Below are 27,044 nucleotides of genomic sequence, written 5' to 3'. Positions count from 1 at the left end.
CATACTGCTCCATCTGTGCCAAGAGTACACTCTGCTGCTTGGAGTGATGGAGAGAGAGACGAAGCTTTAGAACTAGAAAATCTATATGTAGTGGTGGATGCTGATGTTGTGGTGCTGTGCCACAAATAAATAAAGGTGTGTGAAAACCCTGGTATAACTTTGAGCTTTAATAAAATATAAACTAGTGAGTTGTATAAAAATACATCGCTGTACAGTTGCCATGAATGTTGAAATAAGCTGTAAAGAGCAAAACCATTTTTTGTAGCAGACTGTAGACATGTTTATTTCTGCATTTAAATTGGGCATTTTACAATGGAAATTTACAGGTGCCAGCCTCAAGTGGCCATTTGAGGAACTGCAGATGTTGGTGCTTCTGCCTTGGCTTAATTTTTCAGCCACAGGGATTTTAGCTTGGGTTTGCCTGCGGCTCAGTCAGCAAGCCTAAAGCAAATAAAACTGACGTTTCATGCTGCACCTTTGTGTCTGTGTCTGGGAGAGTGTTGCTAACTTTGATCAATGCTGGGCAGTACTAACTGTGAGTTTTTCAAAGTATGGTAATTCAACAAATCTTTATGATAATTAAAATTTGAAACAGTAATACGAACTGTAGGGAATTTGTAACTGTTTATCGTGAAATAGGCATCAGAATAAAAGCTGTATCTGTAGTTTCTAGATTGGTGCCTTAAAGTTAAAAGGAAGCCTCATATTGAAAATAATCTTGTGCCATGACCTGATGTGCATTCGATTTGTTCTATTTTTATATCACGAAGTGGATTTATGACTGTGTGTAATGTAAAAGGGGTTGTGTGTGGCGATGAACCCTCACAGAGTTATCATCTGACTTTGCAGTTTCTCTTGACTGTACGTTTTTCTACCTTCCAGTTTCTTGTTTTTGTTTTACAGCCCAGTTTACAGGTTTAGCTCACTCTCACTGCCCTCATCAACGTCGTTTTTTAGCTATAGCAGCTGTATTTTTTTTATGTGAAAAAACTCAGATGAATTCTTGGCACACTACCTACTCAACACCAAACAGCAGCAGACAGGAAAAGTGAACGACTTGCTGGTGAAGATGGTGGAGCTTTTAGCAGCTATAGAGGGTCCCATGAGATTTTCACTCCTGTCTCATCCCACCCCCACAAAAAAAGAATGACTGCTTTCTCATCCAGACTCTGCAATTATTCATATTAGAACTGCATATTTCTATATAAAAATCAACCCATTGTTATAATGATTACTGTCCTGCTCACTCCTGTTGACTGTTTTTCCTCTCCCATCATAGTCACGTGATGAAGACTGAAATTGACTATACAATGTGATATACAATTGGCATTGTGCAGTAATCCCGCAGGAATCCCATGACCCACAGGACTCCTGAAAAATGTCATCATTTACTAAAGAGTCGGGTGTTTCCCTCAGGAGATCGAGTCAAACACGACTTCAAATGAATGCAAATGTTGCTGTGTGTTTGTTAGATGTGTAAATAAGCCACAGCTGTTTGAATACATGCTCGAAATATCAACTTAATAAGGTGACAACATGTCAGCGTTGTGTTAACCCAGGCCAAGACATCAATTGGAGCAGGTTAAAGCTGCAGTGAAAACAAACCGCGGCAGTACAGTGCAGATCCTCCCGCATCAGCACAGCAGAAAACAAAGCAAACTTATGCAACCTTTGCTGAACAGCGGCTGCTTTTGCTACAGGTGACGGGATAAATGCTAGAACACAGTGTAACAGTACGAGACGTCTGTGGGGGCCTAAAACACGTCGCCAGCAGATGCCCACCACATCTTTCTTACTCAATCACACTGAACCCATCTGTTGCTGCCAAATTTTAGACCGAAAGCAAATCATACACTCAAGGTTTATATTTCTGCTCTATTTTGTCTCTTTGTTATGGCTGGAGCTGCAAAACCCCTGAATGCATTGAGCACACTCTTAGAATTACTATAACCATTATGGTTCTTCAGCTTGTCCCCTTAGGAGAACCTTTTTGGGCCTTTGTAAAGGTTACACCTGGAACCTTTTCAGTGGGTTCCATCTAGAACCCAACATAAAGAACCTATATATATATATATATATATATATATATATATATATATATATATATATAATATATATATATATATATATATATATAATTCTGATAAAGATATCAACTATGACAGAACACATAGTAAAATGAATTGATTATGATTCCATTACATTTAAAAATACCACTTAAAAAGAATATTAGTCTTTTACACTCATGATTGTTAATTGATCCAAGAAAAAGGGTTCTTTCACTGAAAAGGGTTCTTTAATGGTTTTTACCCCAAAGAAAGCTTTCTTCAAAAACAGAGTTCTTCACGAGCAAAAAATTATGTATGGGTAGAACCTCACCCCTTTGGGAAGAACCCTTTTGGAACCCATATTTAGTACAGGGAGCGAGTTTTATCGTTTATGAATCCAACCGTTTCCTTGTAAGAAGAAAAACGCGTCTTTTATTTTATGAAAACCTACAGAGCTTTAAAATGTACTTTGTGTCCTTCGCTGTGATGGAGTTAATCACTCTTTTTTTCTCAGAAGCAAACACACCTAAAGAGCTCAGTGACTTTCATCTATCATTCGAGTTCATCTCTCACAGCTCAGAGACAAAGTCAACCATCACTATCGCTGAGAACAAGTGATAAACAGGAGTGCAGTCAGTCGGTCTGATGGCAACCTGTCTCGAACAGACTGAAGCACCGCCTTAAAGACATATTAGTCCAGTTTGTCGCTCCTGGCTCGATTATTTTCCACGGACAACATCAAACTGTTTGACAACAAGCGGAACAACAGAGTAGATTTAAAGTGACAGATGAAAGAAAGTGAGGGAGCAACAACAGAGGATGAAGACGAGGTTTTCACAGGACCGTGACTCACCCTCATGGCCAACAGCACCAATACACGTTATGTTATTTATAGGAAAAACGAGCTATTTGTCTTCACTGCAGGTACATTTCTTTTATATCTCAGCACAGAAAATGAAAAAAGCGCGCTGTTTTATTGCCTATAATGTCATTTTAATGTAAAACAGGCCCCCATCACTAAATGTCTTTCTTCTCCTTTATCTCTCTCCATCTCTCATTAAGTCTTATCTGCAGGCGTGAGGTGGACACAGCCAGGACGATCAATATGCCACACGCCCCGCACTCCTCCATGCTCCTCCCTCCCTTTCTGTAATTGTCTCAACCACTTGCCCCTTTCCTTTATAAACTACATCTCTCTTTCCTATTTTTCCTCCTCTCCTTGTCTGTATTTTTTTCTCTTGGAATCATCATTACTGCCAACAGCCAGTTCGCCATCTGCCGTGACTGAGCAGGAGACTCGCAATTAGTGAGGATAATTTGCACCAGGTATCTGGTAATAGAACAGCTCAGACCTTCACAGATCGATAGAGAGCAACTCATTAGGGAGGTGAAAATAAACAGGCATCAATGTGGAGCCAGCCACACGCGGCTACAAACACACAGTGACAGACGAAACGGGAAAGAGATAAATTTTGTGGGTGGGTTTGCGAGGCGAGAGAACTGGCAGGACGATCATATTAAACAACCTTGAATGTAGCCAGAAACACAGAAGCAGCTGTTTCACTCCAGTTATACTAATGAAGTTAAGGGACGACTGACTTTTTGGACGGGCCCCTTCTTTGATTTACCCAATATGTGTTAAAAGGCTCTAAATTCATCTGTGTGTCTAAAAACAACTAAGACATTAAGAACTTCTAACAGCTCTCACATCGGTTTATTAATTAAAGAACCAGACTAGCATCCTTTCTGTTACGAGAAATAACTTGTGAAAGAATGAGTATATCAATGAGTATATATAGGCAATTAAAAACACACTTTACTCAGTTCAGTTCACTCGGGGTTTTGCTGCTGCAGCCTTTTTGGCCCAGTGTGACCAGCAGCCTGCAATAGCTAATGTTGTGTTCCATGTTCAATACATTTGACGGCCGATCAATTGCCCCATAGTCACCCTCAAGCCAAATTGCATTCTCACAGTTGGCTGTTTGTTAGATTTAACAAGGTTGATTGACCCCAACCCCCTGTCTCATGTCTACCTTGCGTTTTGATTCAGTGACTCACTTCCATTTGTTTCTCTGGCCTTATTTTGGATTTGAGTGGGTATGCTGGCTGACTGCCATGGTCTGACACATGGTAATTTTGAACTGTCCATGAGAACGAACACCTAAGAGTCTATCAGTTATTGATTAAAAGGTCTTATTTTGTTGTTTTCTCTATTTAGAATAATAACTTTTATCTGACTCTTTCATTACTCCCCTGACTGTTGTTGTTGTCTGTCTTCACTTGGGTCAAAATGCTCATCGTAATGCACAGATTTGATTGGCTGAGAAGCATCATGTGAGATGATGTAACACGTGCAATTGGTCTGCAAGATTCATGGTCGCTAAATCAACACAACAATGCGGTGCTGGCTGAAACAGAAATGCTCTATCGAAACGATGATAATGATTCTCACTAATGTATTGGTTAGAGTTCTGGGTCCAGATAGGACAACGTGTGGGTCCAGACCTGAGGCTGGAGAGGGATGGCAGGTTAATGAGGACGACATGGTCATTTTGCTAAGAAGGGAGCCCCCACTCTGCTCTCGCTATTGTGGCACACTTTAAAGGGATAGGGTAGGGATTCAGTAGTATAAATATGAACAGTTATCATACAGTTTACATTTACTTATTGATGCTATTTCAAAAAACAGCGGGATTGAGAATCTCCCCTTAACTTGTGCTAATTTCAAAAGGTAAACTTTTAACCCACCTGCATAAAAAAAGTTTAATAATAAACATTGATCAACCAATAAACATTCGATCAACCATTCCTTATAATAATAATAATAATAATAATAATAATAATGATGATAATAATTCTGTAATACTGTAATACCATGACACGTGGATATTTTTTGAGATGATTATCCATTGCACGCTGGGCAATTTGAAGAAAATGTAAATATCTTGGTATTTTTTGACCAGACACCTCAATATTAATACTGTGACGATACTGTGTTTGTGCTTTTACAAAATATTTACACAATGAGATTTTTTATAATCATCAGTAATGTGGCTATAATGACAAAGTGGCTAAAGGCAATTAATAGAAGTCTGGTGAGTTCAGAAAATGACGTCACTTTGCTGTAATGCAGCTTTTAAAACCAGTACAGCAAAGTGTTGTAAAGACAACAGTTACAATACTACCTTATCCGAAACCTAAGACAATATCTAGCCTTGGTGTAATGTTAATATATTGCCCAGCCCAACTTTAGATAGATACTACTGTCTATTATCCTACACTATTTTTTTTGTATTGTCTTGTAATTGTCACTTTTTGACAATAAAAGTTACAATACTCTCACTGTAATGTCAACTGTAGTTTTAGTTTTTTGCATGTTTTTCCCTTTTTCAAAACAGGCAGCCACCAGTTTTCATTCATTTCCACATGATCCAGAAATCAAACTTATCGACTCTAACCACAGATTGAAGTACAGCAGTTAATTACCTCACAACAATGAATAATGCCGGCTTAATGGATTGCATGAATCAAGTCAGTCTGCACATTGATTTTCATGTCTTAGAGGGATTAATGCAAACCAATAGATATCTGGAGGTGTAGAAAAATACAAATGATGGCTGTGATGTTACGTTCAATTTGTGGCCTATGCTTTAACATAAATGGCTCTCATTTTAACCTGCAAGACTTGGTAAAATTAACCCTTTGAAACCAAAGCAAAGTGGTTTGATTTCTTTCACAAAAACACGGGGAAAAGACATGGCTCAAAAATTAGGAAAAATATTAGTGAAAAAAGTTAAAAGAAAGTTATCTGAAACCAAGTAAAAATAAAAATAAAATGAAAAAAAAAAACAATCAAAAAAAAAACCAAAAACAAAACCCAAATCAAACAAAACAACAAATGATCTTAAAAAAAGTACAGAAAATAATGATTATTTTTTATATATATTTATATTCATTTTTGTGACATAATTTTAAATACAAAATTATTATAGTCATAAATATATTTGTCTGGATATTATTATATTTCCAGATTGTTTTGGATCATTTTCTTATCCTCTCCTCTTTTTTTAAAAACTATTTTTTGGTAGATATTTTATCATCTTTTACTAAGGTCTTGCCATTTTATTATATAGTTTTTGCCAAGTTGGTCATTGTCTTTTTATCCCATGTCTCAGAAAGACATCAAACCAATCTGCTCATATTTTAAACGCTGCATAAGAAAACGGATGTAAATCCAGATTTAGGAGGGTTAAACAAATCAAACGAGAGCTGAGTGAAAGTGATTGTTTTAAATACTCTTCTGATAATTTGATTTACTGTTTAATTTTTTAAAACCTACTGTAAATCTAGAACTAGTAAATGTTAGATATTTCTGTTTGACAAATAATCAATCAGTGATCAACTGCTGCCAATTACCTTTGATAATTGACCGATTAATATTTGTTTCAGCACTTGTTAGACTTGAACACTAACACATAATGTTCCTAGGCACTAGAATTAAACCTGAAAGCAACCGTTGAATACTGACAGGTTTATTCTCATACTTGTAGGATAATGCTTGTAGTCATATAGTCTCATACTGGGTGAACAAAACTCGCTGCAGTCCTTGTAGACAGGATAAAAAATGGACTATGAGGACAGACAGACTTAAGAAAGGGGTCATGTGGTTACCTCTCTCAGGTAGCAGGAGATTCCTCTCAGGGCTGTGCTCATCGCAGTCGGTGAAGGCAGCTGGAGGCAAGAAGAAGAGACAGAGATAAATAATAAAGGGACGTGACTGACAGAAACGCTGTACAAGCAGGTTAGAGGAGCATAGGAAGGAAGGAAAGGATAGGCGCATCGAGTCGAGGGTGAAGCCACTTTGAAAAATTACAGGCCTGACAAAGCGTCGCAGGATGACAGAAGAGCTTTAGTGTTTGATCACAGAGTGGTCACCGGCCCCAGAGGGCCAATCTAATACCAACAGCCCTTTCCAACTCATGAAGAACAAAAACCCAGCATCCTCCCAATCCTTCTCACGCACATGCCCCCTGCTCTCCCCCACTTTTATTTTTTAATCCATTTGTTTCTCATTTCTCTCACTTTGCTCTCTCTATTGCCTCTGCCCCCCCCACTCCCTTTATTCTTTCAATCTCTATGTACCCTTTTGCAATGCGTGACCCGTCTGACATTTAGCCTGCACAAAAAGCTGTTTGTGAGCTGTCAGAATAGATGTCATACTCTGTGCTCTGTTTACCCAATACTTGTTATTCTCAGTAGGCCAGTATTACCAGCTCATATTGGCTTAAGCGTTCAATATGTAATGCCACTAGGGGTCTCAATCGAAACATTAACAAAATTCGGAGCAATGCCGTCACTGCAGTCAGTTTCTCCTGGTGAGGATTCCTTCAGTGTTCATTGTTTTGGAGGCTCATTATCTGTTGAGGTCTCTTCCTCTCCAAAACAAATGGAGCAGGTGGTTTAAACAAGTACACACACACTGAATAAAGCAGTTCCAGGTTAAAAAATCTGTTACGTAGTTTGGCATAGCAAGGATCGCAAAAGTGTGCCTTAGAAATGTGGTTAAAAACTGGATAAAAAATAAAAATTCAAAAATTAAATTACAGATTTCTTTGGGTTTGAACATCGTTGGAAATATTTGGGATGATTTAAATACTCTCAACTCAACCAAATATAAACCTTTGGTCCAGTCATTTTTTAGATATTTTGATGCGGAAAAGTTACATATTGTAACCTTGAAGCAAAATTAAGTATGTGGACATGAGGAAAAACGCAATGTGTGCACACTTGCCCTATGTCATGCAAGTTTAATGGGGAAAACTGTTGTTCAATATCTGTGGTGTGATCTTTATTACACATTGACATAATCCTTAGTGTCATGCTATGTCGCCATTGAACCTTGCTACCATCTACTGGATTTCCAGATTTATGGCGTTTTTTCCGCCAAAGCCAAATGCCCATCTCGAAATGCTAATGTAACGTGTAGCAACCCTGCAATTCAGATCTGCTCCAAAACTGAATGGGTTCTTCCTTGGTCCAAGCTTAACCTTTCCACCAAATTTCATAAAAATTGGGCCATTAGGTTTTCCATAATCCATCTGACAAACAAACAGAATGAACCGAAAACATGACCTCCTTGGCAGAGGTAATTATTTTCCAGTTTGATTTGGAAGATCTTGACTGGACAGAGCCCTGACCCCAACATCATCCAACTCCTTTTGGATGAGTCTCAATGGTGACTGCGAGCCAGGCCTTTTAGCTCCACAATAGTGGCTGACCTCACTGGCGTTTTTGTGGCTGAATGTGAGCAAATCCCAGCAGCCAGGTTTTAAAATCTGGTTTTACAGGAATGGTAGCAGTAGATTAATGCTCATAGTTTTGTGGTTGCTAAGTGACAACCACAGAACATAATATCTGGATGTTTTTCTGGAGTGATGACGGAGTGCCTGCATACTTTAATTGAGTGTCCACATATTTTTGGCCATGCAATGTAACTGCATAGAAGCAATAAACATGTTTCCAGAAATGTGGAACTATTCCTCTCAAACTTTTGGGGGTGTGGGGGTAGTTTTTATTTAGATTGATTACAGTGAGGTTGATAAGATGATTTTATTTTCTGTTTTCTGCTTAGAAGTGATACATTTATTTGTATCAGTAGCAGATGGTGGGGAGGGCTCCACAAACTTCCCATTCTTTTAAACTTGTGTGTTTCCCGTCTTTATCAGTCTCTGACTCCTTTCTAAATTTGTATGTTTTAATGGGTCCGTGAACACAGCTTAGGTGGAAGTCTTCATGAGTTCTTTTTTTCCTCAGCAGCAGTTTGTAGGGTTTGAGTCTGGCAACAGATGTTTTGATGGTGGAGGGCTGCTATAAACAAATGAATACATGGGAAACCCTGCAGTGCAATGATAGTCTCTAAATTTAAGACATAAAAATATATGTGTCTGGAAGGACCTGCACCCTGGAAGTTAAACATCCCTTTATTGCGCTGTGTTCTGGTACTTTTTTGAGAGCTGTACTTTATGTCTGCAAGGTAGAGTGGAGGCTGAGTGTGTTCACATTGCAGCATAAGATGAACCGTAAAGGTGAAATATGAAGTGAAGTGTGAAGATGCTCACTGCTTGGAAAATTCAGTTTCACTCCTCTTGAGCTAACACGGTAAATTTAAGTTGAAAGTTTTGGTTATGTCTGAAATGAACTTATTGTGTATGCTGACGATGTGGCTGAGGGCTATATGCTAGCAGAGTTTGCTGTATTCTGTGAGACTTTTTATTTACCAACTCATTCAGTAAATTTGTGTATTTATTCGTAGTTCTCACAGCATGATTAATGGCACGTGTGACGGCATGGTAAGAAAATGAACGTAAATGAAGAACGCCTTGCGTTCCTGATTGAACTGGAGGTGTCAGCAAAAGATGGATGTTGCACATTTCTGATCAGTCATTAGTGTAGATGGCATGCGTTAGCTTGTCTAATATATTATGTAAATGTCCCTGTCAACCTGAACCTCCTGCTGACGCCTGTTAAAAATCTCAAACTTTATATGGAAATAAAGGTGTGAATCGTGGAATTTTTGTAATAAACTGCCAGATCTGGTTTGACTGTCATAATTCTGCATCTGTAACCCTAGATTACATTTTTTTTTTAAGTTCAGTGTTATTGTCATTTTTAAGAATGAAGTATGTTGTTTGGCTGCATAATGCCTGCCTCAGTTTATGTATTTCTGGAAAACGACTAAACACACTTGAGGGATCCTTGCTATAAACATTTATGACTGTGTTTATGTAGCATGAAAACTGGCCTATTTTCTTTTTCTTTGTTTGGCTCTAACAGTGCTGCAGTGATTGTACAGACACTTTTGGTGTTCTGTATTTATGAGACCCGGGTGGTTGGTCGTCATCGGTCCACTAAATATCGACATTTTAACGCCTCCCCGCTAGCCTGTAAACAATTTCCTGCCCTCTCTGTTTCCCTCATTTCCACCCTCCTCTGTTTTCTACTTTAAAAGATGAGGTTGTGAGTCAGACAGGAAGCATTAATATATTGAATTTTACTGTACCCTCGAGTCATTTATCTCTGTCACACACTTTAATACCCTCTTTCCTTTTAGTCTTTCTTTCCTATCCTCCCTTTTAATTCTTTCTGCCCCCCATCCCTTCTTCTCACAGGAGGTGGATGCTCCAGACAGATGTTAAAGTGTTTGGTCTGGTCAGGCTTCACGCGACGCAGGGCCACCCGCGACTCCCCAATGAACTCATTATGTGTCAGCTTGTCTTCATCGCACACGGACACCCTGGGAGTGAGAGACAGAGCGGGGAGGGGGAGAAGCGAGAGACAAAGATGGGAAGAAAGTGAAACATAAAGAAAGCTGATTGATGAGGCAGAAACAGAGTGAAACATAGACGTCTCTAAGTGTGAGCAACAGTGATGGAGTTACTTAAACAACATTGCATATTATGACTCATTTAATTATTCCTAATATTGTGGAAACATTAAAATGAGAGAGGAAACTGTTGACACAGATCTGACCTGAATTAAAGACAAACCTACCTATAGATCCAGCAGCTGTACATGCACACTGTACAAGTAATTACCGTTTTCTCCGCTGTGAGAATTTAAATAGTGTGAAAGTTCATCATGTGAGGTTAAGCCAATCCATTTTTATGGTGCTGGCAAACGTTAACACCATTACGCCATGATGACACCTGAAATGCATAACTGGGTGGGAGCAGCAGAGAGGAGTGAAGGAGATGGAGGCTGTGAGCGTATGTCAAATCAAAAAGCTGCCGAGCGAGGGATGGAGTGATGTGGGTGAGAGGAGGAGATAAAAATGAAAAAAATTTATTTAAATCTGTGTGTTTGTGTGTGTGTGCGTGCGTGCATGTGTGTGTGTTAGAGCTCATTTATGCATGCAGTTGTGCATGTTTGTACTGTAGGCAGAAGTGGAAAATCAGTATGCTACTACATGCTAGACATCCAATGTGATTGCCACTTTCTAAGCTTTATGTAAATGTGAATGAAAGACAAGAGGAAAACTAAGAATGCAATCTGTCAGAGAAGTCATCTTTGCTCTCGGTTTTATTCATCTTCTGACTGAATTCATGACCACAGGAATGAAACATCGCAGCCAACTGCTGCCTTCAGGTTCCGGTAATAAAACACGGTAATGCAGAAATGAAGAAGGCGCAAGAGGCCAGTTGCCCGGGGACACCAGATATGTGTCGGTATCCCCAGAGTCTAGTAGCTTATGAGCCCCTCAGAATGGAACGGCAGCAAAAATAAAAAAAGGAAAGAATTAAAATGGAAGACAGAAAAAGACTGGTGAAAGGCAAAAAGGAATAAAGAGAGATGAATTCAGTCAGAGCCGAGAGGTGAAAGATGGTCTGCTAGATGTATGAGTGAAGGATGGCCGTGATTAAAAGGACTTGAGGATGGAGAGTGGCGAGTGAGCGTTAACGCAGTCATTATAATGTGAGACGGATGTACAGTTATAACAGTTACACAGCAGGCGGTAACATACACATTTTCATTGTGAGTGTGACAGCTCACATTTTGTAATAGATCAAGAAGATTTCATCATGCTGTTAAAGCGGGGTGATTAATCTAATCAGCACAAGCTGTCACCAATTAAATGTCCATGTCAGACATGTAACTAAAGATGTTCACTGATACTGTTTGACACGGTATAATTCAAAGGCTATTTAAAGTGTCACAGCAAATAAATATATATCAGCTCGTATAGAAGCTCATTTCGGTAGTGAAAGCATAAATAAATAGACATAATAAAATTAGACTTGGGCTGTGATATTTCATATCCTCGTGAATTTTCACTGGAGTTTACAGTATATGACCGTATATAATGGTATTTGACACTGTAAGTATGCAGCGCTAACAACCCCCTGCCCCTATGCTGAGTGCCCTACCTACTCTCATGTTTTCAGACTAATAAACAAACAAAATGTAAGAAAAGTAAAAAATTCATACATATTTTCTTCATTAAACAGACAAATACAACTGTAAACCTTTTGAATTCATCTTTCACACAAACAAAATAAAACCTACCCAAATCGTCTTGGCTACTGTTGTTAGTAATCTAGGTAATAATCACCAGCTCCGGTTTGGTTGAAATAAATCCTTAATTCACAGAGTTAGATATAAAAACATGTTGTTATTCCTCACATTCTCTCTCTCTGTTGTTGCTGGCCACTGGCTGTTTACAGTCCTGTAACTTATCCCTCCACCACTAGGTGTCACCATTTCTTTCAGCTCAGCTGTCTGTTTTACCAGTAGAGACCGAAGACTGAGCTAGCTGTGGTGGTGCATGCTGTGCACCGCATGCAATGAGTTTGATAGACAGAGGAGCCTGTACTTATGACAGTTTTGGAAAACATACCTAAAGGAATTCTAAATTCCCTGATATACTGTAATATTGTGTTACTGCACCACGTCATGGTGAGTCAAAGTTAAGTCTCGCTATGAGTGGATAGGGTATTGCAAAATTAAAGGAATATGTCGTCAGCGAACATTTTGTTGATGCGTTCAGTATCAACATTTTCACAACTTGCCAGGTAGCCTGTGTTAATTAGTAACAATGGCTTGTTTCCCTTTATTGTTTCAAATTAGTTCTATATGTATATTTCTCGGAGACAGGGCTTTAGTTAGTAGGACAAAATATTGATTTGCCATGATTTTATAGCACTACATTGTCTTCATTTTTAATCATAGCTAACTCTGAAAGTGTACTTTTGCACTGGTGTAAGATCTTTCAAGGGATTTGCTGCAGTTTGCTGCAGCTGCTGGTTTGCAGCTAGAGGCAGAAACAGTAATAGTGCTGTATTTTTTTCCAGTAATGAAAAAGGTGGTATAAAAAAAATCAGTGTGACCCTTTTTCAAACAGTAGCATATCTTGTGGTTACATTGAGTTCTGGTTGAATGAAGCCACTGTCAGTGGGGAAATTGGAAAACCTCCCCTTTCTGTGATAAATTTCTCCCTGTATGGGAAGTGTTGAAATTCAGTTAAAAAATGAAAGTTTGGGAGGAAGCTCTTTTATTCAAACTTATAGATAGATACAGTGGACACTTAAGGCTTTTACTCACTGGGGACGTGACGAATAAACAACACAAAATGCGAAATACCCACCTGTGAATATTTTACTTCAAAACTATTCATGCTGGAGATGCGACTTTGTGACAGTTGCAACACTTGTTTAATTAAAAGTTTTAATGTGATTAGATTTGGCAATATTACAAGCCGTATCCTATCGACCAGCATCTGTCTGTCTGTCATAAGTTGTTGTATAGCCGAAGCTACTGTGAGGCATTTTATTGAGTTTCATTTTAGCAAAGTTTAAGTTCTGTCTGGTCAATAGTTATGCAGTGTATATGCCTAGGGCTTTTATTGTAAAAAGGTAAGAGTGGAATGAGTGGATCTGGTTTAGCTGCCATATTCAAGGTTGAAAGGAGTAATGAATACTGCAGTCTTGGTTCGAACTACAGTATATAGCCTCTGTGTAGTTCTTTTGTTATCCTCATAAGCATAAACACTTTCCTGCATCTGTGTCACGTTTCACCTCTGCTCTGCCCCTTTAGGAGACTAGCGACAAGCGAGTCTATTAATTACAATGAAGAAAGTGAACGTAAGTTCAGATTATGATCTGATTCTCCAACTCCAAAGTCACTGAAGTAAATATTGGATCCATTTTTCACTAGTGACTGTGTACTGTATCTGATGCTACATTGTTTTGAGTCTACTTTATCCATCTACACAACCTTCACAACGATCCAAGCAAGGTGGGGGGATGCACGGGGGAGGGGGTCAACTACACAAACTTAGGCAACAAGAAGTGTATGACAGTACTCATGACAAAAATAAAATTAAATGTATATATCAGGATTTCCCAAACATTCATTTATTTGCGGCAGGCTGGCACAATCAAAAACATCTGCCACCATAGATTTTTAGTCTTTAAAACTGGACTGTTTATAAGAAGCTTTATAGGAATATATAGGGATATATCAGATATGTATTGCACCACATTCTCGGAGCGCAGAGCATACTCTGATCACAGACGTCAGACGCATTTAAAATTTGCGTTCACTCACAGAGGCTGCTCCCCTCATTCACACAACACGTTTACATGATGTTAGAAAAGGCAAACTATTGTCATATGAAGTTGAGTTTCTTGAAGTCTGACTAACACTCGATTTTCTCGTTCATGTATACACCTCAATCGGACCTGAACTGGCCCAGGCGTTCCCTGCATCCCCCAAAGTCCCTGCGCCAGCCTTTGACCCAGAAGTCAAACAACATAAATTTGTAGAAGAAATTTGAGAAAAACAAAAGAAAAAGAAGAATGGAAGGGTAGAGTGTGTACAAAAAGTACAGTGCCAGAAAGTTACCCATGTTGTCACCGTTCAACATGCAACCTGTTTGCGGCTTGCAGCCTTGTTTGGTGTGTGATGTAATAGGTCAACTGGAAGAAGGTCCAACTGGCTGAAAGGGGGCGTATTGTGACCTACTGTGACGGAGATGGACATAGTTCCTTCAATAAATCAATTCTCCCTCATTGCTTGTATTCTGGGACAAGGACAGTAGTCCAGTTAAATGAACTTATCGAGCTAAAAGCGTACCTCTAATTGAATGTGCGTGTAAACGCAATGACAAACTGCCGTTGAGGGAAAAAAATAACCAATGGAGAGCTCCACCTGTGCAGTGTTCACGGACTCACAAAAACCTTAGAATTTAGAGAAGGAACACAAATTACTACAAAGGGACACTCATGCATTTAAAAGAAAAAAAAAGTAATCCTGTGCACCGCCACACTTAGATTCTAATTCTGGGGGAAACCTTGTTTGTTGACACATAAATTGATCACCCCAAAAAAAGCCCAATATGTATAAAGGCAGTTAGTGTGTGCTAAGCAAAGCACAAAACAAGGCAACTAAATTCACTCAAAATGCAAGGACATCAACAGTAGCCATTTGTTAAATGTGTAATCCCTCATAATTTCACCCAGCAGTTTAATTATATCTATTACATCATTCAGATTTACATGGTTGCAGAAAAGTCATAAAATTTCAAATGTCGGTGCATTGCAGTGTGCAACACCATTATGTTTCAATAGGTTAAACTTCCTGTCTGCTGATCTTTAAATGCCTCTGCTAAATTAACACAGTGTCGTAGGCCGATAGTAGGTCCAGCTTCTCTAATTTCCCCCGAGAGATCAACCGTTGATCCTATTTAAATCCCACTCCCACGTGCGCTGTGGCAAAGTTTTAGTCACAGGCAGAGACGATTCGCAGCTTTCGTCACCTCTGGAGGGGGTCAATGAAATTAAAACACCCCGTGGTGCTTCGTCTGACCTCAATCTGTCACTGCAACTTGGAAAGAGAGGAAAGCAGAGAGACAGAAGGAAGGAAAGACAAGGAGAGGGATGGTATAGATAGAGTGGAGGGAGATCTTTTCTGGTCCTAGTGGACAGAAGAGATGTGAAGACGGGGAGGAATGAAGGTGAGGTGACAGAGGGGGATCAAAGGATCAGCAGAGATAGGAGAGAGAAGAGAGAGTATAAAGGCCTAAAAACCGAGAGTAAAAGACTCTGTGATTGAAATAGACGATAAGAAATCCTTCGTAAGCAACAGTCCTGATGAGCACGACAGGGCAGAGAGGCAGGAAGTGAAGGAGACAGAAATAGCCAGACATAAAGCAAATATTTACCGGAGTGTTTTGCGGTACATGTCTTCCTCGGTGATTCCACAGTAGGTGAGCGTCTCGTTCCACACAGGGTTCAGCGTGTTGCGAACGGTCTTGGTTTTCAGTTTATTGGCCTGTGCATCACAGCAGAGAGGAGAAGAAAACAATCTCAGAGCTGCAAACTGCAAATAAAACCTCAACAGGAAAACAACTTCTTACTGGCAACAAGGTCATTTTGTTTTAGGGCCGATTTACTGATCCGCACATGCACTTTGGTAACGCAGCTCAAAATTATAGCGAGACAAAGTGTGCACTCAAACAGGTCACTGAAAGTCTTGTAGAAAAACGTGGGGACTAAGCTATGTCCTGAAAATAACACCAGACCTTGCAGGCTCCCGGCAGCAGGTGCAGCTTGACATAAGGATCAGCCAAACCGTTGAAATCCATCGGCTTCAGACCCTAATAGAAACATAAAGAGAAGATATAAGGAAAGGATATAAAATAATTGATGGAGAACATTGTGTGAACTACCAGCACCAATAGTGAATTGTTAAACAATTACCAGATAGGGAGGTGAGGAGCTCATTTGCAAAATAAATCTAATGAACAGCGATAGAAGAAGTGGGGGGGATTTTACTTTGATAGATAGCCATATAGCGCAGAGGCGTTAATACCCATTTTAAAAACGGTCTACAAATTGTAGTCTGTGTAATTTCTTTAATTTCTCTCTCTTACATAGGAAAACAAAAAGCTGCTCAGCTGTTTCTCTGCCGTAAGAACTGTAGAATTGCAGGTTGTATATGTAGCAAGACAGGCTTTTATTTTGAATTATGGTGATTATACACAATTATAAAACTTTAAGTAGCTATTTAATAGAGTTGTAAGTAAAAAAGAAACCTGATTAAGAGTTTACAACCTTGCTGGTGGTTCTTTGAGGCAGCACTCAGAGCAGTTGTGCCTTGAGGTAAATGCATGCTTAAACATGTTGACTGGTGGATCTGGGGATCGAACCTCCTAACATCTGATTAGAGGGCAATCCGCTCTATCACCTGAGCCAAAGCCGACAAGTATGGTAAGCCAAGGTTGTCTTCTAGAACCATAAAAATCTGTGTGAACAGGGGTCTGTTTGTGTGTAATGTTTACACGTTCCTTCCATGTTGTCTTCATGTTAAAATTGGACAAGATTTGAGGCTTACTATGCCCAATCGACTACTAATGCTTAGACCTGTTTTAAAAGAATACCTAACTCGCAAAAGGATAATTTGCTAATTTTATTTAATTACGCACCCTGTGTCATGTTAAATTTGTGAAGAAAACTTGGCTCTTCCTGCATGTCTCAGAGGTGAATGAAGATCCAAAAATCGCAAAAATCCTTAATGAACTGGAGTAATTGGGCACCAGCGACGAGTGACAGCATGCGTTTATACTCTGCTTGATGGAATGCTAATTGGAAGTGTGCAAAAGTGTTTTAATTAGTAAGGTTTTCATGAAAATGCGAGTGTTTGGAAAGTACTTGATAAAGGAGACTTGGATTATAGAGCACTAGTTGTGTGAGAGTTTGTATATTGATGCTTTATTATGGTTTTGCTGTTGCGGAACGCGGTCTCCCCTTTACTCCAGTTTATCACAAGATTTCTTGGGTTTTGGAGTCTTTGTTCAATGTAGTTTTCTTCACAAATTAAGTAATTGTTATAATAATGATCATTTTGTGGGTGAAGTATTCCTTTAAGCAATGCAGACCAAAACTAGAATAACTCACAATAAACTTCATATTTAATTAAATGCATCATGGCACTGTAACAATATGCCAAATTTATGCTGTACCACAAGTAACAAAGGAAAATGAATATGCAAACTTGACTGTAGCTATCTTCAGGTGAGAAGCGCTCAAAAGCCACTTTATTATCTGTGGGATCTCTTCTTATCCAGGTTATATAGTCTTCTCCTCTCAATTGTAGCTGGAGCTGGGATTGTGGACAGAATATGTCCAGCTGGCACCAGGGAGATATTATCCAATAGAGGCCACTTATATATCAAGTGACATAATCTTAATCAGGCAAATAACCATAATCAATCACAGATGACACTAATTATCAGTTGTCCCAGACAGATCCCAGTGTCTCTTTTCAATGCTCAATATATGCATGGGCAGTTGATTAAGCAATATAAGCCTCTTGTTACGTTAAATTTAAACATGAAGACCACATGGAGGGAACATGTTACTTTATACACAAGATGCCAACATATAGACCACTTTTCACACAAACTCTTATGGTTCAAAGAATAAGTCCACAACACCATTTTTGCCTCTCAAAACAGCAACAAATTCCAACCTTGGTTTGACATTCTTGTCATATTATGGATTCTGTTTAGAACCGCTGATATTTGACACAACAACAATCAAACACTGTGTCTTTTGCAGGATATATGGAAACATCCAGATGTATTTATACTGTGGGTGACTGCCTTCGGCCCCCAAACCACCTACAGTTTGCACCTTGTTCTATGTTTAAAGTCAAGTAATAAAAAATGTGACATCTGCTTGGGGTCTTTCAGTTACTTGAATCTTTTGTGCTCCCTTTTGTCTATGCACCCAGGGAGTGCACTAGTTTCACTGAAAAACAAAAATGTCAACCTTTTGGTGGCCCCTAGCGGAAAGGTTAATAGGATTTGGCATGCCTGGAAACAGCTTTTTTTAAAATTTATTTTGAATTCACATGCTTACAATTGAAAAATGACAACAGTTTTTTTTGTTTCACCCATTCAACACACAGATATGACTGATACAAAGCTAAATAAAATATTTACTGTCTGTTGCTACAAGACAAACTACTTGTATTGGCTCTAGTGGTGTTTCAGAGGAAAGTATTTACCTTTGCTCTCAGGACTGTGCAGTGTAAGGAGCTGGTGGCTCGCTCATACATTAGGTCAAACTCTAACGTCCCCAGGGAGGCTGGAAGGTAGTAGGTAAAAATGTTACAGTTACTATGGTTTTTCAGTTGATGACTTTATTACTTTCCATGGAGATGACGGCAGGAAGTAATAAGGACAGTTAAAATCAAATTTTAGCATTATGGAAAATTACTTTCACCTTCATGCTGAAAGTTAGATGGGATGAGTATCCAAATCTCATGTCTGGTAAACAAGCAAGTTAAAGGTTAGCCAAGCTTAACATAGACCAGTTTTTTCTAAAGTGCTCCCAATGAATGGTCCAGTTCCAAAAATAGAAAATCGATTTTGTGGTGGCAGATGTTTTAATCGTGGCAGGCCGCCACAAGTAAATGAATGTGTTGGAAACCCGGTTAGCAAATTGCATGCTTGCCTCTGTCTAAGGGAACAAAAAAAACAGTACTTAACATGCTATATCTTGTTTGATCTCATTAAAGGCCACAGGAAGTGATTTTGGCCTTTATTTTTCATGCCTCCTTACTGGCGACTTTGGTGGTCAAAAATCAAGGTCACGGTGACCTTGCAGTTTTTCTCATTCTTGGGAACGCGATATCTCAAGAACACCTTGAGGAAATTTCTTCAAATCTGACACAAATGTTTTAGTTTTCTTCAGCTGACAATTTCGATTTCGGTAAATCTGCCACCATCATCACTGTAAACCACAGTGCTGTGTGCAGCCCGGTTGCCAGAAGAGAATGTTGGCATTAAGGCATATAAATGTAGCCTAATGTATTCATGGTTTGCAGAAATGTACATACATCATTCATAGAACGTTAATGTTTCTGAAGTGATGTAGTATAGGAGCTGATTTTGTTATCAGGAGGTGGAGGAGATGAGATGGTGGCTGGTGTGACACCTGAGAGACACCTATGTTAAGCTGCAGGCCAATGAGATCAACAAACTAAACCGGTTGTTTTTTTTTACGACCGGGCGCTGTTTTTCCACCAAGGACAGTCCCATGAGAAGTGGTTGTTTATTACTGAGACATCGCTGCGTCTCCTGCTGGGATAGAGCCATGAAAGAGGTTGTTTTTAATTGAGAATTTACTGTGTTTCCTGTCAGGATAGTCCCACAAAAAGTGGTTGTTTTTTACTAGCGCTGCCCCCTGAAAGTCGGAGATTTGAATCATCATTAGGAGGCCCTCAGTCTACTGAGATTGCTTCAGGTTGAGCAATCTATTTTTGTTTTTTTTTTCTGAGCAGTGTATTTCTGGGGACGTTTTGGTCCCCAGATTTTGCTGTGGAGTAAGTGCTCTTGACTTTCGCTCTACTCTTTGGTAGCTGGGAACTGAAGACTTGCAGGCAGCGGAACAAGGGGAGACAGGAGAGACCTTCTACTTAGAAGCAGTGAAGATGCAGCTAACAAAAGCTTAATCAGATACAGTCTCTGGCTTTTATTAGACATCTAGAGGCAGCAAAAAATGTTGCTTATTTACGACCCCTTGTTAGTGCCGTAAGCTTATTTACTCTATCTAGTGAATGCTGCTGTCACAATAAACATCCTGCGGAGTCCGTTCAAACTTAAAAACTTTGAATGGAAAACAAAAAGAATGATCGAATAGTTATATTGAAAAGCAAAATCCGATTCGACTGTCATAATTCTGAGTCGTGTACAGCCCTATTTTTTATGGAGACATCACGGTTTCTAGCAGGGATTGTGCCCCTAGAAACAGGATTTTTAAGCCAAAATATGATCTTTTCCTAACCATAACCAAGTGCTTTGTGTCTAAACCTAACCACACATTAACCACAGCATTGTTGAAACATGATGTTTCAATATATCTAAAAGCTTAGAAATGTAATGTGCGTGTGGTTTGCAGAAGCGTAAAATGCCAACATTTTTCCTGGTGATTGGGATGTTGTGTGAGAAAAGAAAACTTGAAGGGCGTAGCAGCACCACTTTAGCAAAGATCAACTTTGATTTCTTGGAATCATTTTATCCCTTAGTCCCAAATCCACATCTGTGTTGACTTCATTTCTATTCTTGGGCTCAAGCAGCTTCAGTGAAACCAGGCCGTTACTTTCAGGTGACTCACTGTTATCATCGCTGTCACAGCTGTCGATCTCGATGGAAGTGTCCATGCTGCTCATGGCTGACAGTGAGCCCCCTCCGCCCGCCCCTCCTGGTGACAGCAGACTGCTGCTCCCTCCTCCGCCAGCGGCCCCGCCACTTTGGCCCGTGCTGCCAGGGCTTAGCGTGGTGGGAGCTGCCAACTGATTTGGTGAGAGCGGCTCTGAGAAGGAGGAAGTGGGTGACAGGCGAGGGAAGTAGGCAGAGATTTGACGGATGGGGCGGATGGGGCCCGGGCATACGTCGATGGCCATGTGCTCCTGGATGGAGATGCCTAAACGTTTTCCTTTACGCACAGTCATAGGGCTACAGGGAAAGAGACAGAGATAGATAGACGGAGGGAAAAATCAAATAACTACAGGCAATACAATAATTGAAATTTTGGAATGCATTCAGTCGAAGCGACAGCCAAGACATTGGTCCACAGATAAGAGCTGTTGTTCTCAATTTCACCTCTGCTTTTCTTAGCAAAACAAGGTGAGCTTGCTATGATGGCTGGTGATAAATAAGATCTTGTGTCTGGCCATCACTGTGATATCATAACACCTAAAAGGAGTTTCTTATTTTCCCTACATTCAAGAAGAAGAACTTGTGATAGGAGGCATTTATCTCAAACAGCTCTCACACTGAAATCTCCTTCAACATAATTAGAACTCCTTAAAAAGAAAGACATTACTCATAAGATGACAAAATACAGCAGAGGATGTGCGCAAATTTGCATTTCAATTGAATACATCTGAATAATCTCAAGCCTATCAGCGAGAATAAAGGATAACCGACAATAGGGGTCTCCCCCGAATCCTAATCGTCCTCGATGAAATGGCAGTGTGTGAGTGTGTGCGTGAGCCACAGAGGCACACATGTTATCTAAAGTGCTTAACAAGCCTCCACAGACAGGCAGGTAATTACGGGATGAGGTCTTTACAGGCTGGAACGCTCTTCAGCGTACTCGGATGGAGGGGAGAGTCCGGGTGATTATATAAAGTTGTGGTAGCAGGGAGTGGAGTTTACCACAAGGCTGATGTGTCTGCTGCTCTCTTCCCAAAATAAAAAAGAGGGGGGTGGATTACAAATATCTCACAGCTTTTGTTTTCTAAAGACAGCAGGCCTTGAGGGGGCGGTCTGTCCTCAATACTGAGCAGACCCCCCCTCCCGGACTACCTTCTGCTCTCTCTGCATTAATCGATTGAAACTGAGAAGTGAATATTTGCAATGTGAGTATTTGCACTCCCTCTGTGTTGTCTGTAATTTGACTGCTGTGATTAGAAATGTCAAAATGAGGAGAATCACAGGACTTACGACTTTATTTTGGTGACTGAAATTAAACAGAAGTAAATGGAAAATCAGGATTAAGTCTTTTTTTTTTGGCTGTCCTCGTGCTGACATTTGAGGAATAAATGATCTCAAACCTGCCTTCATATTTGTGTCCTGATAGCTCACCTGGTTGATCTGTGCCCCATGTTGAATGAGTCCCTGGCAGACAGGTCATTTATTACCACTAATTGAGAGAGTTACTGCTCCAAGAAGTAGTCCTACTTTTTGATTTTAACAATTGAAATGTAACATGTTCATTGGTAGATGGATTTTGTTACCTTCACACAGAGCCCTCACCTTTTTCCATTCTGTTTGCTAAACTAACCTGCTGGCTTTTGCTTCATATCTACAGGTGAGATATGAGAGAAGTGTCAGTCTTCTCAAAAAAGGTTTAGCACTAAACAAAAAAAAAGGAACGCAAAACTCGTTTTTGTTTGTATTTTTTTACAAGCTAGACTTAATTCTCTCTTAAATCTCAGCTGTAAATTTGCTAAAATCCTTATTATGGCTACCATACACTAGAAGACTTTGAGAAGAGGTTTTGACACCCTCTCACACCTTAAGACAATGCGAGTTTTTAGTCACAAACCATAAGATTTAGCAATGACTGATCACCTTGCAGGGTCACAGTATACAACTACATTTGTTTTGAAATGATTTTACATCCTGCTCCTGGTGGAAAATAATATACTAAACTCCCTGTAAGAAATATGACTTATTAACCATATGTGTCCACACAACTCTAGAAACAAGATAAAATACCTCATATGCTGTCAGTATTCTTGACAATCCACCATCAATATAATCTATAAAGATAAAATGTATATTCGTTCAAACGTTACATTTTGTATTTGGTTGCCTCAACTTACTACCAGCCTCTGTTGGTTAGCTGCTGTTAGGGGATGAAGAACAAGGGAATGATAGGCAAGCTGCTTCAAAAATGAAGATTTCTCGCTAAATAAAGTGTTGGTTGGTCGGTCAGATATAAAATCAAACACCGACTCATGTTCACCCCAAAGCTCTACCAGTTTCCCCTCTTTTTGCAAAGAACAAGTGAACCGAGACTTGTTCGCATTCTTATTGTATAGTCTCCTCCGTGTTTACTGTCTACCCAGTTTGCCGTTTCCTTTTTGGTGCTGGAGAAAGCACAGCTATAGGTTGTTATTCGTAATGTCCATGTTATTGAACTTCAGTATTTGTGTGAGCCAAGACTAAAAAATTATGATAATTTTTGAGATGTTTGATTTTAATGTAACATCAAGACTAGAAGAAGACAGCTTGGACTGAGTTTTAATACTACCTAACACCAAATGCTCCTGATTACAGGAGGGTTTTATTTTTCATCGAAAATTTATCTTCTATTTATCTTTTTTTTTTTTTTGGTCACAGTTACCCCGAAGAATTAGTCAGTATCTGGTGTAACCACGATTTGCCTCATGCATGCAGATGAGCTTCCCTAAGACAGATGCTGGGCGGTTTTTGCATCAGCTGTTTGGTTGACTCAGACGTTCTTGCAGGTTTAGATGCTGGAAGTAGAGCTCCTGAGCTGATGTGATTTCACATGGTCTGCATTTGTGTGACTGGTAGAATATACCACCAAATTCACAAAGGTGACATTGGAGATGACTTATGTTAGTGAACAGAACATTTAGTTCACAGACAACAGCTCTGGTGGACATTTCTGCAGTCAGCATGCCAATGGGTACGCTCCCTGAAAAACTGTGTTGTATAATAAAACTGTGGCCTTTTATTGTGACTAACCAGAGGCACACCTGTGTAGTAATGATGCTGTTTAATCAGCGTTTTAATGCCACACCTGTCAAGTGGATGGATTATCCTGGAAAAGGAGAAGTGCTCACTAACAGACTTGTGCAGCTAAATTTTTAGACCAAGTCTTGTGTGCATAGAAAAAGTCATAGACCTTTCATTTAAGCATGTGAAAAATAGGAGCAAAAACAACAGTGTTTACATATTTGCCAAGCACAGTTCATCTGCTACTCAGGTGGCTTCATAAGGGTCATCAAAACTATAATTATTCCTCATTGTCCACTTACTTCTGTTTGTTTGGGTCAAAACCTGTAAACATATTAATTTCAGACCCTTCAGTTGCCACATCCTGCAGGATAATGTCGATATGACCAATGGCACCCTGGCGGAAAGTGGCTCTGAAATTGTTGCCTCTGACTGTTGACCTTCAGCAGCATTACTGGCAGCGACGGTCATTTGTCATGTATGGTCCAGTCTCTCTGCTGAGCACAACAGCGGGCGATACACAGCACAGCTCATTCAGCTTTTCCTTGGCTTGAGATGAAACAAAACTTCTGAAACGCACTGCAGTGTGTGCCAGCCTGCAAACTTCCTCCACTCAATTGACTGAGAGGACTCTGACACACAACTGGCTTTAGAGCGGGACATGATGGACCTCTTGCCTTTTTGAAAATCAACAGCAAACAGCAGCCATTTTGGTTCCACTAAGGACCGCAGTAAGAAAATTGATGACTTCAGAAGCGCCAAACAACCAGACAGAGTTAATCACTGCTAAATTAAGAAGCGCGGAGATAACATCAGACTTTTGTACTTCGGGACAAGTCGCTGTGATTCTTTTTAAAACCCCAGTTTTTCAAACCTGGAGACAAAGCAGTTCTTAGAACAGCTACACGAAATCATTTCAGTCTGGCACAACAATAAAACAACAGTGAAATAATCTTAAATTAAGCAGAAGACTGCACGACATTAAGAAGAATGAGAAGGTGAAAACAAGGTAATGAAACTCCCCCATGATGAGGATGATTTTTTTCGGCCAGAATTGATTAAAAGATTAATTAACTTGGATGAGGGGATAATAAGGGTTCTTCTGAGTAATATATCATCCGTCAAAGCACACACACACACACACACACACACACTCACGAAGGCATGCCATCAAACATAAATGCAGATACACTTCTGTCAGATCATTAATTCATCTCTTTCTGCACACACACACACACACTATGCAGCTGTTGCAGACTTGTGAGCGACTGACTGTTGATATAATGTGCACAGTCAGTCGCCTCCCAGTCCTGGCAGATGTGGCTGTAAGTCTGAGCCGTCTGACCACCACTACCAGCACCACCAGCACACATACAGCCCGGAGGCCTGGTGGCTCACAGCTCGAGGGGGGAGCAGAAGCTCACGGGGACCTCATGATTGATCGCCCTCATGCTGCCAGCTGGAATCTCTCTCTCATCTTCTCTTTTCATCATCGTCTTGTTTCTGTGAAGCTCTCGCACTCAAAATAACAAGGTAGAGATTTCACCTCACACTTCACAGTTTGTTGTTACACGCTAAAGCTCGTTTACACAGCCTCGGAGCACACGGTTTAACTACTTTACATGATTCGTGTGAGCTGCAACATAATAATGGCGAAACTTGTCAGCCATACATACAATAAGCCTGTGGCTGCTAGTTATGCAACGACATACAGTGTTTCTGACATGGCTACATATATATTCCTGATGTTAAATAGGTTTTTGAGAGGGAGGAATGAAGCTGGGAGTCAGGAATATCTTTGTACAACATGCGACCTCCCCCCCTCCCCTTTTAGCTCCTTCACTTTAAATTAGACTCATCACAGGCATGGATGCTCCCTCCCTCGACCCCCATCCTCTATACCTTCCCATCTCCACCTTTAGATTCCCCCTCTTTTCTTCTTCTCCCCTTTCTATTATTATCTCACTGTCAGACTTTCTCAGACACCATTATTCCACCTGTAGGTATGAGAACATCTTTCCCTCTCTGTCTCTCTCTCCCTCGGCTGGTTTTCTTCTTCTCTTGTGTCCTACATACAATGGGGCCCCTGCGGCGGGCTCCGTTCACCTTTAAATAACAAGCTGCTGGCTGACAGGCAGATGGTTATAGTACAGTGGCGCACACAGTAGCTACTCATTAGAGCTTGACAGTCGGCACTTTGTTTTTAGCTAACCACAGTGACAGTGAGGACTACTTGTCAATTAGAGGGGTTATTTTCAGGCAAGCCACGGTTGAGTAAACTTTAAAGTGTGTGTGCAATGGTGTGTGAGTGTGTCAGGTGACAGCACATGTTAAAAGGTGTGAAGGAGCAGGTAAAAAGGTACAAGAACAGGCTGCCACGTGTTGCACCTGTCTGCTGTGTGAAAATAATGCAGAGTGAATGTGCCCGTCTCTCAGTCCAGTTTTTACCGAATCTGCTTTTATGTTCACATGCAGAAGAAAAATAATCATGAACCAAACACAAAGTGAGGACAGAAAGATAGCAATGAAGAGTGAGAGCAAAAGGAAACATTATTTGAAGGTGTAAAACATAAAGGTGCATTTCATGCAGAGAAATAAAAGCTAGAAAAAAAAGGCATATAAATCACACAAAATTAACATTTAAAACATTTTGCAGTAGATTTGACCAGTCTGCATTTCAGAATAACAGAATCAAAATGTGGACTTACCTCACTGATAGCGCAAGTGTGAAACTCCTCATAAAAAAAGAGGGGATTCCAGTGCGGAGAGGAGAGGGAGACTAACTAACAGGTGGCGAAGAGAAGAGCAGAAACTAGAGAGGGAAAGAGGAGGAGGGGGGAGACAAAGAGAGAGAGGGAGGGCGAGAGTAAGCTCTACGTGTATCATTAGAAATTAAATGCATGAATAGTTCAAGTTGATATAAAACGAGGAGCAGAGGGGGGAGAGGAGAGCGGCATGCTGGAGGAGGAAGAGGAGAAGGAGGAGGATGGAGGGAGGGAGGGAGGGAGTCAAGAGGAGAAGAGGGAGAGAGATAGAGGCAGCAGGGAGTTATTACTTGACAGTCTGTTGTGCATGTGACTGTTTTGCCTCACTCCCTCCTGCATCCCCCACCATCACCACACATACACACACACACACACACACATACACACTCACACTCACACAGACACACACTTGTTTTTGTCCCTTAGGAGGATGCTGCATTGACTTGCATCCAT

At 40.1% G+C, this 27,044-nt stretch overlaps 1 protein-coding gene across 1 annotated transcript in view; it reads right to left on the bottom strand.

Annotated features, from left to right (window-relative positions):
• LOC121959217 (double C2-like domain-containing protein alpha) overlaps positions 1 to 26,712 on the bottom strand; it is a 35,239-nt gene extending 8,527 nt beyond the window's left edge. Inside the window, 8 exon segments of the mRNA XM_042508441.1 lie at positions 6,720 to 6,779; positions 10,215 to 10,341; positions 15,766 to 15,875; positions 16,126 to 16,200; positions 18,615 to 18,694; positions 20,726 to 21,066; positions 26,535 to 26,638; positions 26,641 to 26,712. Of these exon segments, the coding sequence (XP_042364375.1) occupies positions 6,720 to 6,779; positions 10,215 to 10,341; positions 15,766 to 15,875; positions 16,126 to 16,200; positions 18,615 to 18,694; positions 20,726 to 21,066; positions 26,535 to 26,638; positions 26,641 to 26,712 (969 nt within the window).
• Positions 26,713 to 27,044: the final 332 nt, after the last annotated feature.

Source organism: Plectropomus leopardus, chromosome 19, assembly GCF_008729295.1.
Source record: "Plectropomus leopardus isolate mb chromosome 19, YSFRI_Pleo_2.0, whole genome shotgun sequence".
In the NCBI taxonomy this organism is placed as follows: Eukaryota; Metazoa; Chordata; class Actinopteri; order Perciformes; family Serranidae; genus Plectropomus; species Plectropomus leopardus.
This window is presented reverse-complemented; position numbering and strand designations above follow the sequence as displayed.